The following is a 14,250-nucleotide window of genomic DNA, read 5'->3' on the forward strand; positions in this document are numbered from 1 at the left end:
TGAAGGACTTTGAGTTGTCTTTCTGATGCGAAAGATGCCACATCAAATGCAAGGATTATTAAAGCAGAACCTCATACTGACAATATTCTGTACTAAATAGAACTAAAGGCAGGGGAGACTAAGATCTTCAATGGGCCAGAGGTAGGGGAAGCGGGTTAAGAAGTGAATAATATTTGTATCTAATATGAATGATATTTATCAGCTTCATACTTGTCTTCTCCAATGTTTTGTTCACAGACCTCTCCAGTTCTACCTTCCTTAAACTCCAGGTCATTAGAAAGTCCACACCCCAACATGTTCTCTTACTTGATCCCTTTGAAAACTCATCTAATAAAGTGCATATTCAAGCTACAAAAAGGAGATACATGATAGATGAAATTATATTTCAACTAGTGACTGTAGTTCAACTTGTGATTAATATGCACGACAGAGGAGAGGGAATGAATCACAAAATCAGTGATAGCTTGATCTCTGTCAGGTTCTTGAGCCAACTTGTCCATAGTTTCTTCATTATTGAGGTGGAAATTCAGGATTTCAGTTGTGTAATCATGCGGATGTGTGGCAAGTTCTATGTAAATCATTTCTATTGTTCTGGCAAATTATTGCTGCTTCCAATTTTGGATCAGCCAACAAGATTGCTTCTCATTTCTCATCCGTTTATTCAGCATTGTGTTTTAAGGTTCACGTCCCATGGAATGCCTGGAATGAGCTCTTCCACTCCATACAAAATAATATTGAATAAATAAATTCCCACTCTCTCCTGAGAAATAATAATCTTAACTTTAATAGGTTTTCTTTATTTTTGTTAAAAATAATCTGCTGAAGCTGTTTTGTAATTATGATTATTTCTGTGTTAATTTTTCGTCTCCACTGGTATTTTCACGACATTCTTGTTATAAACATTAATGAAAAGATATTGGGCTCATGTTCAGTAGATAAAGTACTGATGAATAAGACAGTTTAATTAAATTAGGATCTCACACGATTATTCTTCTAAATAATACCTTTAGGTCTCTTAACTTCCCCCTTGGTAATTTTTATACCATCCATTGAATAAATGTACATTGTGGATTCCTGTAACGCAGTAGTTAGAGCAATTGGCTCGCAAGCAAGAGGACCTGGGTTTGATTCCCGGGCAGGTTGAAGCCTTGGGCAAGTTTCCTTACTCCACACACCTCGATTCACCTGGCAGTAAATAGGAACCTTAGTCGATTGATGGATCGCTTTTCCAGAGATAATATTCCCTTCAATTTAAAAAAATAAATAAATTAGTAACTCAATCTACGACTGTTTATGGGACACTGCGGTGCGCATTTGGCTGCCGCATTTCGTCCACAAAATATGCAGTCAATTCACTTTACAGTATATTCTGTGAAGCACTTTGAGACACCTCAAAGACATGATAAGGCGCTATATCAAATGCAAGGATTATTATTATTATCCTCTTTTGCTTCATACTTGCATTCATTCGTATTGAACAGCATTTTGCTTGGTTCAGCCCATTTGTATCACATGTGGAGGTCTCTATCACCACAGATTCCAGTTTCTCCCCCTGGCTTCGAGTACAAACCTGCAAATGCAGGTAATCGCTCCTGAGGCATCTCACTCAATTGTTCCGTCCTCACTTTTCAACAAGCTATGCTTCCAAATTCTGTTTTTTTCACTTTAGCCAGTTACAAAGCCCCAACCAGGTCTTACCCTTGTAACCCAGTGACTGTTCATCAAGGCATCTCTCTTGTGTTATGTTTTGAAAGCCTAAGTGCATGGTGTCAATCATGTAACTTCTCACTGTCAACTGATGAACAAGCTTGTCAGAAACTAAAGACAGACAGATTTACAGAGGGTGTGTTTGGTTTTCTGTCAGATTTTCTGTCTGACTGTAAGTGACCAGCAGACCATGCAAATGATCAGTTGGCACGTAAAAGTAAACGTGTCCATGGCATTGAAATAACAGATCTATTCTCCTCTTGCACGACAGTTTCAGCAACGCAATAATGGGATCAATTTTAAATAATTTAAAAGAAATCCCGAAGGGAACTCCTTCTGGAAGTAGGTCATGCAGACTTGAGAGAACCCTGCTCCGAAAATAGACGGTAGAGTGGCATTCTCATATCTATCTCAACTACATTCTGATTTCTTAAATTCCATCAAGAAATACTACAAGAATTCACCTCAATGTATGCACAGTGATTGTCATTTGGATACAGAGCTTTGTATTTGTATTTTCCACCTTGGATTTGAATGTTAAATTATTTAAAATACTGATTTGTCTAGAATGTTACATTTGAGAAGCATCCCTCATTCTAACACTTTAGAGAAGCAAATAAAATAACACCCCCTTGTAAAGAATTTAAAAAAAATCAATTCCACAACATTTACTAAGGTTCAATCTGCATCAAAGTAAATAGAAAGCCCAGTTGAATGCTCAAAAGACTCCTGTAGTAGAAGAATGGTTGGACCCAGATTGCTCACCCCAATCAGAAGGGGACAGAACAGTTTTGGAGCAGTTTCTTCATATTTGTTGACAGCTTACTTAAATATTTTTAGGTCTGAATGCAACACTGTCAGTGGAGTCCTGTAGCTCAGTGGTTAGAGCACTCGCTTTGCAAGCGAAAGACCTGAGTTCAATTCCAGGCAGGGCGAAACCTTGGGCAAGTTTCCTTATTCCACACGCCTAATAATAATCCCTCCAAAACCAAAATCAATAATAAATTGGTCATTTTCAATCCACGACTGTTTGTGGGACATTGCTGTGCGCAATTGACTGCCGAGTTCGCCCACAAATATACAGTCAATTCACCTTACAGTGTGTTCTGTGAGGCGCTTTGGGACGTCCTCCTGACGTGAAAAGCGCTATATCAAATGTAAGGATTATTATATTATTATTATTAGGTTCTGTTAGCTTTAATTACATGTGAGAAAGCACTTCTTGTTCACACTAATGTTCATCAAATCTAAAAAAACTTAACTGAATTGTATTACACATGTAAATGTCACATAAGTGAGCCACGTTTAGTGGTACATAGTATGTTGTGTCAAGTCCTTCATGTCTCTCAGGTAAGACAAGTACTAATTGGTGATTAGCATCAAAATTCTAATCCACTGCCTCTTATTTCAGGAATACTTAAATGGCCTCAGTGCCCAAATCATAATTTCACCTTAAAATAATAAACTCTAGACAAATCAGTATTGGTTTCAGTTCTGAATGTTATAAGCCAGTGCTCAACTGTGACAATGCAGTGATTTTCTACAATAATATTTGCACTGTTAAAACATATTTATAGATTGTAAGCCCAGAAAGTTCTCCACAGTGTATGCATACAAAGGGATGTCTGGCTGTGAATTACAGAATTCTGACTCGGAGTTCAGCGAAGGAACCACCCAGGCTCTCTCCTGTGATTTGTGAAATCACCTGAACTTCTTGATTGGGTTACTCTCTTCCAAATCACTGATAAATATCCAATATTCTATGTGTAATCGATAGACTTACCTGTAGAACAATCCTCACCCCACCCCCAGACACACACATACCCAACAACAACTTCACGTTGGTAAGATGTCCCAGGGCGCTGGACAATCACGGGTTTTGGACCTGAGCTGGGAGTTGCTGGGTGAGTGGCTGGTAACCCAGCAGTTTATGGCAATTTGTAAGGCAGGTTGCCCCAGATTCAGAGCGTATTCACAGGCTCCTGGGAAGGTAAAAAATGCCCTTCAAAGAGAATACTATTTTGTACTCTGAAAATGGGTTATACGGTTAGATTTAAAAAAAGCAGCTTTTATTCAACTTGACCTTCTGAACACATTACAAAAATCACACAACGAGGAGCAAACCATTGGCCCCACTGAACCACAAACTGAGGCTAATAATTTCTTAAACTGACCACAATGGCTCATTAGTTTCGGGAGGTGGGGGATCAGTCGGATGTCTCACACATATGGAAACCCACTGCTATGGCATCTGAATTAGAGAGTGAGCGAATATGTAATTTAGGCACCTTTAGCTTCAACTATTGTTGCATGTGTAAAGGCAAGATAGTGTTGAATCTTGACACACCACTCACCGTCAAACTTCTTATGTCTTGAAACAAATGTTGTGCGCAGAAAATGACTAGTTTCTTCCACCATATTTTCAAACTCCAGCTTGCTCTGCTGGCTCAACTTGTCCTCCATTTCTGAGCTGCAGCACGTGTACCCTTGTGTGCATATTCGCAGATGTTCCCCTGTAAATATATAGAGGACGAGAGTTAGTACACCTATGTGGGTATCCATAAGACCAGCCTTCCAGTTATAATGCATTTGGCTTAGGTAAAGATAGAGCTTTGTATTGGGAATTGCATCTGTTAGTTTCGTTGGTGTGGATCGATCTACGTTGTATCCATCTCCCAGAGAACGTTCAATGTTTTAAAAATAAAAAGCAGCAACAATGGTTTCCCTTCAAGCTCACAATTAAACAGATTTCTGGTTCTGGAGGAAATGCAAGTATTAAAGGACACGTGAGCACCTTCTTTCCAAACTGAATATAGACAGCATGATTGAAAGAGATTACTAAATATCAGGTTTGGTTTTGCAGTCAAGTCTATTTTCTGCTAAAACAGTGTGAAGTACCCCAAAATATTCCAATAGTTCTCATTGAATCACCCTTGTTTGCATAATCTAAAATAAAACACAAACCATTTTCACGCAATAATGTTATTATTTTTTAAAATGCTAGAATCATCAGCCGTACTGGCAAACATTCTAGTTTAATTTAAATGTTGTATTTTATCTGATCTTTGAATTTGGTGAATATTTAATTGATGCAGGAGAGACATTAAGATGCTTTTTGAAAATGACAGATCCAACAGGAATGCCTAAGAAAACATCCTTTCAGCCTGCACTAGAAGGTCATTCAACAACAAACTGAACACAAACTAGATTGCCTGAAAATCCATTTTTCAGTTTGCTTGAATATGCATGTATGATACAAAAGACTGAACCAATAATGGTTGGGGTTAAAAGTAAACCTATATAATAAAACTGAGATTACATGCTGGAGAGAGAAATAACTAATGTTAAAAATAACTTTCAGTTCTGAATAAATGAGAACAATGGCATTGTGTCCAGTCTAGTAAAATCAAGAGTGTTCCAGGAAACTAACTAGCTTAACTATTGCCCTGTGTGATGTTCAAATCAATTTTCAGTTGAAATTATGCTGCACAATCATATCCAGTGCTAGTTCAGTACTCACACTGTTTTTTTATCATGAATATTTATTTTGAACACGCTATGAAACTCCAAGACAGGAGGAGAGAAGAGAAAAGTGTACATCTCCTTTGGATATCCATGCATTTCTCAATATTGGAGTTTTCTCAAATATACCACCTTTTTACTTTTCAAAGTCCCCAAAATATTCCTCGGAAATTTCCTTGTGCTTCAAAATACAATTTTTCATCACCCTTCCCCCATCCTCATGGTGTTCAAATCAAATGGTAGTTATTGAAAACTATTAGAAGTGGCAACAAAACCAACCTTTTCTCCGAAGTTGTGAAGCTTAGAAAGAACTGAAATGAGGAAATAGCAAGATCACCTAAAAAGTGGTCAAAGAAAGAAAACACCATTGGGTCAAAAATACAGCATTTCTGAATAATAATAATCCTTGCATTTGATATAGTGCTTTTCACTTTTCTAGTCATCTCAAAGCACTTCACAGAATATACTGTAAAGCGAATTGACTGTATATTTGTGGGCAAAACACGGCAGCCAATTGCGCACAGCAGTGTCCCACAAACAATTGTGGATTGAAGTGACAAATTTATTATTTTTTTTATTGAGGGATTATTACTAGCTGTGTGGAGTAAGGAAACTTGCCCAAGGTTTTGCCCTGCTGGGAATCGAACTCAGGTCTCTCACTTGCGAGGCGAGTGCTCTAACCACTGAGCTACAGGACTCTAGTGGGATTGTTTAATAAGGAATCAATTAGAAATTCTCAATGACCCATAAAAACTGTGCTCCAAAGGTAAATAGGGTCAGAATGGAGTTCCCACTGGTTGGCGTGATCTACGCTCAGTCACCATAAACAATAAACATTTGAAATTCCTTATTAAGGACTCCTGTTCAAATCACAAGCATTTTAGAGCCCTATGCATTTCATGGTCACTGCACAAGTAAAGCATTTTCAAGAAAATCCAGTTTAGCATTTCAGACAATTAAGCTACCTTAGCATGCCTCATCCTCAAACTTCTCACCAATTGTACAGTTTATACCCGAATGCAACCACAGAGTTAGCCCACAATAAAACAGCACAGATCTACAACTCTTAATTTCAGCTTCATTGAACACCGCATGAATAGTACATAACTAATGAACTACTCCAGGGCTTTGAAATCCACCTTGAGTGGTATGCAGAGAGGTAAGCAGCTGCTGTTTAAGCTCCAAACCTCCAACTACTCATCATTCACTGAATAGGAATTTGTGTCCAAGTGGTAACCAGGAGGATGGTGACAATGCTTTTATGCATTTCCTGTTATGTTGTGCTACCAACCAAGAGATTCACAAAGAGCACCTGGCACTTGCTATTCATGCAAGGACCTACTACACTGCTTGTCAGATGTCACCAACAACCACTGCTGTCCTGACAGCATGTCTGTCAGACATCGAGTCCTGGATGAGAGCTAACTTTCTTCAGTTGAACGTCAACAAAACCAAGGCTCTCCTGATTGGCTCCCGTCAGCGCCTCCACACCTCAGGCTCTGACAGCATCACCATCCGTGGTTGCACACTCCACCTTACTAAGCCAGTCCGGAACCTTGGGGTCTTGTTTGACCCTCAACTATCCTTTCTACCCCACATCTATACCATCACCCGCTCTGCCTTCCCCCAACTCCGCAACATCTCCCAGCTCCTCTATTGTCTCACACCACAGGCCGCCGAAACCCTCATACACGCTTTCATAACATTGAGGCTTGACTGTGCAAACTCCTTGCTTGTCGGCCTCCCCACCTCCTCCCTCCATAGGCTGCAGATCATCCAGAACTCAGCAGCCGGTGTCCTCTCCCGCACCAGGCTTGGTGCCCTATCACTCCATCCTCGCACGACTGTACTGGCTTCCCATCACACAGAGGATACAGTTCAAGATCCTGGTCCTCACCTTCAGAGACCTCCATGGCCTTGCTCTCCCCAAACTATGTGACCGCCTAACTCTCTACCATCCTGCCCACTCCCTCCACTCAGCGGGCTCCGGCCTGCTTCATGTCCCCTGCCTCGCAGGCCCCACCATAGGCGGGCGGGCCTTCTGCCACTCTGCCCCCACCCTCTGGAACTCCATCCTGCAGTCCTTCCACCTCGCCCCCTCCCTTGCCACCAAAACTCATCCCAAGACCCACCTTTTCGACCGGGCTTTCAATCACACTGGATCCACCCCGCCCTCCACCCTCCCCAATCTTGACCCCCAGCTCTGGTCCGAAGCACTGACGGTCCAGCGCCTTCGGACGTCCTCCCAACATAAAAGCTACGACACAAATGTAATTTTGTTGTTGTCAAATGACGAATTAGCGTTAATCTTCTGGGTCGGGTGGGGGTGCTGAAGAAGTGGGATCTTCTTGGGTTTTTGCTGGGCAACAGAACGTCAAAATCAGGCAGACCATCTGTTGTAGTCTCAGTAGTCTCGTTCCTGAGCTAGGTGGGTCTGCAATATTCCAAGGCATTTTGATTAGATCAGTCAGTTTGGCTAATTGGCAGGATTTGGAAAGACCAGTCAATGATGCAGGGATTCTTCCCACTCAGCTACTGCTAACCCTGCAAGGCAAATGGCCAACGGGTAATCCTATCAATAAGCAGCAGGAAGCTTACCAGACAGCGAGCAAAATGGCAAGCTTTTTGCAGTTTTGAAATATTGACAATTTAATAAGGCACTATATCAAATTCAAAGATTATTTACGTTTATACAAATGTCTTTTTTGGTATATTGAGTAGTCCAACTTAACCGCTTTAAGATCTCATGCTTGTACTTCTGCATGTTGGTATCACTCACAGTAAAAATAGCCTGCCTCCATCTGTAATGCAAATGTACCTCTACTGTCATGTACAGTGTAAGAATTAATAAAAAACAATTACTGAGAAAATTGAGAATCCGTATAATTCAGGAACCCACATCCCTTTCGTATGTAGGATGTTCCTTGCACATGGTTTTATTATTTTATTGAGAATCAAGGTGAATGACCAACGCCTGTAATGCAAGACATCACCATGGATGAAATCGTAGGAGAGAAAATGAAACTTTTATATTCTTTTTAAGATTCTTTAATGTAATCTAATATGCACAGAAACTCTTTTCTACATTAGTTTCCTGTTTCAACTGCTCAGATATCTTTTTGCTAGGTCTGGGTCAATATGCCTCTCTTGTTTACGTTCATAGATCACAGGTGCTATTGAAGAGGCAAAGTATTTGGGTTTTCAAACACAGATAATGCTGGAATTGAACTAACTAAAATCAAGTAATTCACCAAAATACAAGTTTCCTGCTGCCTCTTCAACTTGCACCACTCTAAATTTTACAGCATTGGTTCAAAGTTATTAGGAGCTGAGCGGAAGAATCCCATCCCAGGTTTATCCCTCCAAGTCCCATGGTGAGACTGGTCAGCAGTTCAATAATGTGTTGGCTTACTGCAGATCACCATGGCTCAGATTATAAAATGGAAAATTAAGAAGTGAACATTGCAAAACAATACAATGAGCTTACTGCAGTGAGGAGGAAGTTCAGAGGAAGAATAATCATGCCAGTATTAAAAATAGAGAAAGACAGAAAAGGTTGCAACAGAATGAAAACGTATATGCCCTACTGCTTGATTTTATTTTTAAAAATCAAAAGATTTATCAATAGTTAACATTTCAAAGTACTTTGGGGAAAATAGTGGCAAACTGCTTTGTCAACTTTAGAAATGGGTAAAGCATCAAAAAGCTGCTTTGACATGCCAACATTTGATTCTACAAACTTTCAAGCAAAGAGCAGCTTGAGGGGCAAAATAAATCTCAGCAGAACCACAATATCCCATGTAGAAGGTGTTACACACAGCGTGAATTGAAGTGTAGAGAAAAAATATGAAATATATTAAATAAAATTCTGACAAAAATTGTTATGTGCAAACAAATGCATGTATGGATTGAATACAAGGGATTAAGAATCCTATCAATGTCAAATTAGGTTTATAGATTTTTTCATTCAGGAAAAGGAGAAATCTAGCAGTGGTGGTTTGGGTGGAATGTATGTCAGGATCCTAGCAAAGATTCTGCAAGACTTGATGCAAACATTTAAGTTGAAGCTTTCTAATTTACCCAGGACTATTTTTCAGAACAGTTAATGGAAACCTGTGCAATGTTGCAATTATAAACCAATGATACTGAATAATATGAAGCTAGAAATGTACACATATGCAAACTTAAACATGGATACTGAACAGTTTATCCAACATGGCACTGACAACAGGTGCAATAAAATCCAAACTGGTCAGATAATTAACAAAAGTTTCTTAGATGTAATACCAAAAACTGTCACCCTTATCCTGCTATCCTCTACCGCTGCACAGAGTAGATAGTGTATCAGCATTTCATCCGATTAATTACCATAGTAAGAAGCTCAATGCACGCATAATAAATATTTCTACTGATGTTATAGCCTGGTTTAGTTAGTAAAATCATGAATAAATCATATTGATGAAGTCAGATGCAAGTCCAGGACATGTGAGCCTCACCATTCTAAGAAAGTTGAGTGAATCAGGAAAGGATACAAATTGGAAATTTGAACTACATGCAGTAACACCAAAGATGATTAATATAAAGTAGGGTAATCCACTGTAATGCAATGTTTTGGGTCAACACGTTTATGCACCATATTAAATTCATGAGATTTTCAAATTAAGAATGAATTTGAGAATTTCACAATTATGTATGATCTAAAATTTAACTGCAAAAATTATGTTAAGAAGGAAAACTTTGGTGTAATTTCAGTCCTCAGCTTTGTTCAAATAAGACACATCCACACTTATCTCTCTCTGAAGAACAGTTTTCCAGTCAAACAACTTTTATCCACAGTTTAATCGAATGCAACATGCAAACAACAAATTAATCAACTGGAAAATGTCTTATTAAAATCAAAATTAAGCTAGCACAATCAAGTTTCATGTTGAATATAAGTACAACACTTCAGCAACATTTGACAGGTTTTCCAAATGAAATAATTGGTAATTTTCAATGGTTGGGAAAAGCAAATCATAAGTTCAGTAAGTATGCACTTCCCACCCTCGGGTGTTCAGTCAGTATCCACTCCATCCCCAGGTAACCCATCTAAAACTAGGAATAAGTAGAATGCAAAGAGGAGCATCGGTCGACAGTGGATTGGGAGAGGCCAGGCACTGGACAAATTTTTAAAAAGCAGCTGATACTTTTTTGTGGGGCTGGGAGAGAGATTCTGGAAGCCTGAGTTTGGATGGGCCTTCTTCATCCAAACCAATCTTGTGATCTTAAGACTGTCCTTCTACAGTTTCCACATTTGCTCAGGTCACATGCTCTTTGTGGGCAAAAATGGGCAAAACTCTTTAATATTTAGTGAATTCTAGTGAGCTTTAATATAAATTGTAATAAACCTTTAAAAGTGTGCTTTGCTTTGTCCAATCATTATTTGAAGAATAGGCCCTTGTAACCATTAAAATGGGAAATCATATTCAGACCTTTTCAACAAAGTGCGGTTGAGTTTATACTGTTTTGCTATTAATTACATGCTAGTTTCAACAAATGGAACAGTTCTCCTCCAGTGCAATAAGCATTTCCCACATTGAATTCCTCAGCAAAACAAACGAGAAGAACATATTCCAAGTACTCCTGCTTCAGGCAATTACAAATATTTAAAGAGAATGATACTCAAGAGAGTAGATGTTTTTCAGATTTGGTTAACAATGGTAAATAAGTTTTAATTTTTTTTAAATTTTGGTATGAATAATTCTTTTCTCTAATTTTCTCCGCACTTGACATATGCCTCTCTGCTCCTTGTCTGGCCTCTTCCTTCTGGGGTATGGTTCCACGAGCCGGTAGAGGTTGCTGTGGAGGGACCAGAAACAAGAACCTTTACTTGTTTCCCTCTCCCTAATCCTGCGAAGGTCAGGGTTGAGTTGGCCTTTCCATTTAGCCCCAGCTGAGAACAGCAAACTCAATATGGACTGGAATTCAAACAGCATTCCCCTCGTCCATAAACTTCAGCTCTATTGACTACATCATTGGGGCAGCTTTAGTTTGAAATCGTATCCTTAATAATCTTACCAATCCCTTTAGATTCAGAAGGCCACAGTCACTTTCATCCATGAAGAGTAAAATTAAGAATACAAACAAATCTTGACACACACACATTTTCCCTCCATTAGCGTTGGTTCCTAGAGGGACAGAAGACATTTCATGTAAATCATTTGCCACCTAGGTTGTCCTATAAAAACAAGCCAAAGGCAAAAATTAAAGTAATAATTCATCCTGTCCGTCCTTGGTATAAATCATCATACTGAAGCGTCTTTTGTTCCCGATGCTTTCAGATCAAATAAAAAATGAATGCAATCTAAATACACTGATAATTGGTTAACAGTCTCTTCATTAAATGCTCCTATGGGAACATTCATTTACAGCAAGCCTCGACCTTGGTTTCCTTGGTAGGACTAACATAATAAGATACAGAATCAGAAGCAACCCTGAGCTCACAAGATCTGTGCAGCTGCTAAAGGAGAAAGCCTCTGGAGATAGTCTTAATGAGACGACTGAAAGGCTCTTCATTTCTGTGTAGCAGAGCTCAGCTCTATTTTTGCATCTCCATAATACTGAACAATAATACATTTCCACAATACTATGTGTGGGATGAAACCAGACATGACTGCCAGTCTCCCACCATGATAAGAGGCATTTTTATTTTATGGCACCTGGCACGGCATTTGGGGAGGCAAGAACATAATATTTATGTTTTAGGTTTTGTTAAAGTAACTGTCTATTTTAACTGAAATTTTAAAAAGGAAATATTTACCCTTTCCATTTATCTCTAAATGCTTCCTACAACTGAGACTTCAATTGGTGGTGTTTAAAGATCCATAGTAAGGGTAATGAACTGCTGTGATATGTCTAAAGATTGGATCCTTAGTCACTGGTGAAAAATAATAACTTGTATGACAGGCATGAACACACTGGTGCAAATAGGAACACAATTCTTATTAAGATTGCTAGATAGCTGTGAGACAAGTATTTCATGTCGCTTTTATTGACCTCAAAACTGTAATGCCCCTACATTAATGTCTATAACATGGAAGTTCAGAATTAAGATGTACATTCCTAATGTGATGCTGTCAGTTCACACCTCAGCGATCTAATTATTTTGCAGAAATACAATCAACATAAAGCATTAAATTAAGGTGTCGCGCTCAGAACAAGGGAAAAATCTCAAACAAAAAGAATCAGAAATGATCCCCATAATCTGCAATGATAAACCAACAGTTTCTATGACATTTGATTGTGACCATATATTTATAAAGGTCTATCTATATATCCTTGTGCATCATTGTGTTAGATATTTAAGAAATAGATAGGTAATGACCAATTATTTTCAAGAATAGTAGCAAATCTGCCACATGACTAGGTCTGCTATTTTAAGTGTGGGCTTGCTAAGCAGTTTGCAGCTGTGCATTTCTGCCTACCTGCTGCCTAAACCCTACCCACATGATAAAGTAACAAATATTATCTTTTCCTGTGGTGTCAGTCACTCAAACTAACCTGCAGGGAAATGAAACCAGCTGGGTTCGATCCCTCCAATCCCCATCAGATTATAAACATAAAAACAATAGTTTTTTAAAAATCTATATAATAAGCAAATATCAAACAAGGAGTAAAATTCGATATGACTGTTTTACAAATCAATCAGCCATGGATTATCACTTGAAAATCTTTTGGTGATTACATCTTAACCATATATCCTTCACTGCACGTCATCAGCAACATGGATAACTATTCCTCCAAATATAACAGCAGAAACATGGGCATGATTTTTAACCTGAAATTTAATGTCAGCATTTAGAAGCTCACTTTGCAATAATTTATACTGGCACCCAAGTCATTTGATGCAATTGCTGCCTTGTAATTATTTCCAGACATCCATTTATCTCTGTCAAAATTGCATCCATCAAAAGTAATATTTCTAATACAATCTATTTTAATCATGTTGTGTGACTTTCAACAACCATCTTCTGCAATGTTTGAGACCTCATAACCCCAAATCCCCACTCTGATAGGTTTGTGGGTTATTAAGGATTAATCCAGGGAATTATGCAAGCGACACCATATCAATTGGATTTTTCTGCAAAGCAGAAATGTTTGCTGTAATGGTAAAATACGAGCTCTCTAACTCATGCAATATTTCTGATGAAACCAATATATGTTAATATTGCAAATGACACATTATTTTTGAAATTTTGACGTACGAGTTAAGTATCTAAGACAGGGGAAGATATCAAGGACAAATTCTAGATATTTCCAGAAAAAAAATGAATTTAATGAGTCCTTTTCAAAGGACCCTCATTGGTACTTTGAATTCATAGTCTAGGCTGACACTCCAGTGGAGTGCTGGGGGAGTGATACATTGTCTGAGGTGCCGACCTTCAGATGAAAGATCTATAAAAACCTTTTATCAGTTACACTAAGCTTCAGTCTGTCTGTTCAACTAGACTTGAAATATCCCGACATAATTCAAATAGATCAGGGAGGTTCTCCTGATGTCCTGGCCAATAATCCCACAGTTAAATTTCAGTGCCTTGGGACAGCCTCCCAACGTGAAAGGCGCTATACAAATGTAATCTTGTTGATGTTGTTGGTTCCTCATGGTTGCTTGTGAGACATTACTGCACGCAAAATGTGCTGCTGATTTTGTATATATAAAACAGTTAATGCCTCTTACAGTGAATCATGTGAAGCATCAAATGCAAGGATTATTATCCATAGTGATCAGAAATATAGGTGGGTCACGTAAACTTTGACAAACACGAGTTATCCAATATTTTTGGCCAATATTCTTTCCTCATCCAAATTCACCAAAACAAACATTAAAATTTGTTACGCATTTCAATTGTTTTAAGCAGCTAGCAATCATGTGCCATGAAAGAGTTCAACAACAAGTCATTATTTTTTTCCTAATAGGAGCCTTGTATGAGGTGATAAGAGGGTGCACAACTAGCCGATTGAGAATTAGAGCTGGATTTATTA

The 14,250-nt window shown here is 38.6% G+C and overlaps 1 protein-coding gene across 1 annotated transcript in view; it reads right to left on the reverse strand.

The window, feature by feature from the left end:
• Positions 1–343: 343 nt before the first annotated feature.
• LOC103176936 (glypican-6-like) overlaps positions 344–14,250 on the reverse strand; it is a 90,584-nt gene continuing 76,677 nt past the window's right edge. The window contains exons 2-4 of the mRNA XM_007890819.1: positions 4,062–4,220; positions 1,699–1,818; positions 344–348 (exon numbers count right to left, since the gene is read on the reverse strand). Of these exons, the coding sequence (XP_007889010.1) occupies positions 344–348; positions 1,699–1,818; positions 4,062–4,220 (284 nt within the window). The remainder of the gene's footprint in view (positions 349–1,698; positions 1,819–4,061; positions 4,221–14,250) is intronic.

This window comes from Callorhinchus milii, unplaced genomic scaffold (genome assembly GCF_018977255.1).
Source record: "Callorhinchus milii isolate IMCB2004 unplaced genomic scaffold, IMCB_Cmil_1.0 Scaffold4, whole genome shotgun sequence".
NCBI lineage: Eukaryota > Metazoa > Chordata > Chondrichthyes > Chimaeriformes > Callorhinchidae > Callorhinchus > Callorhinchus milii.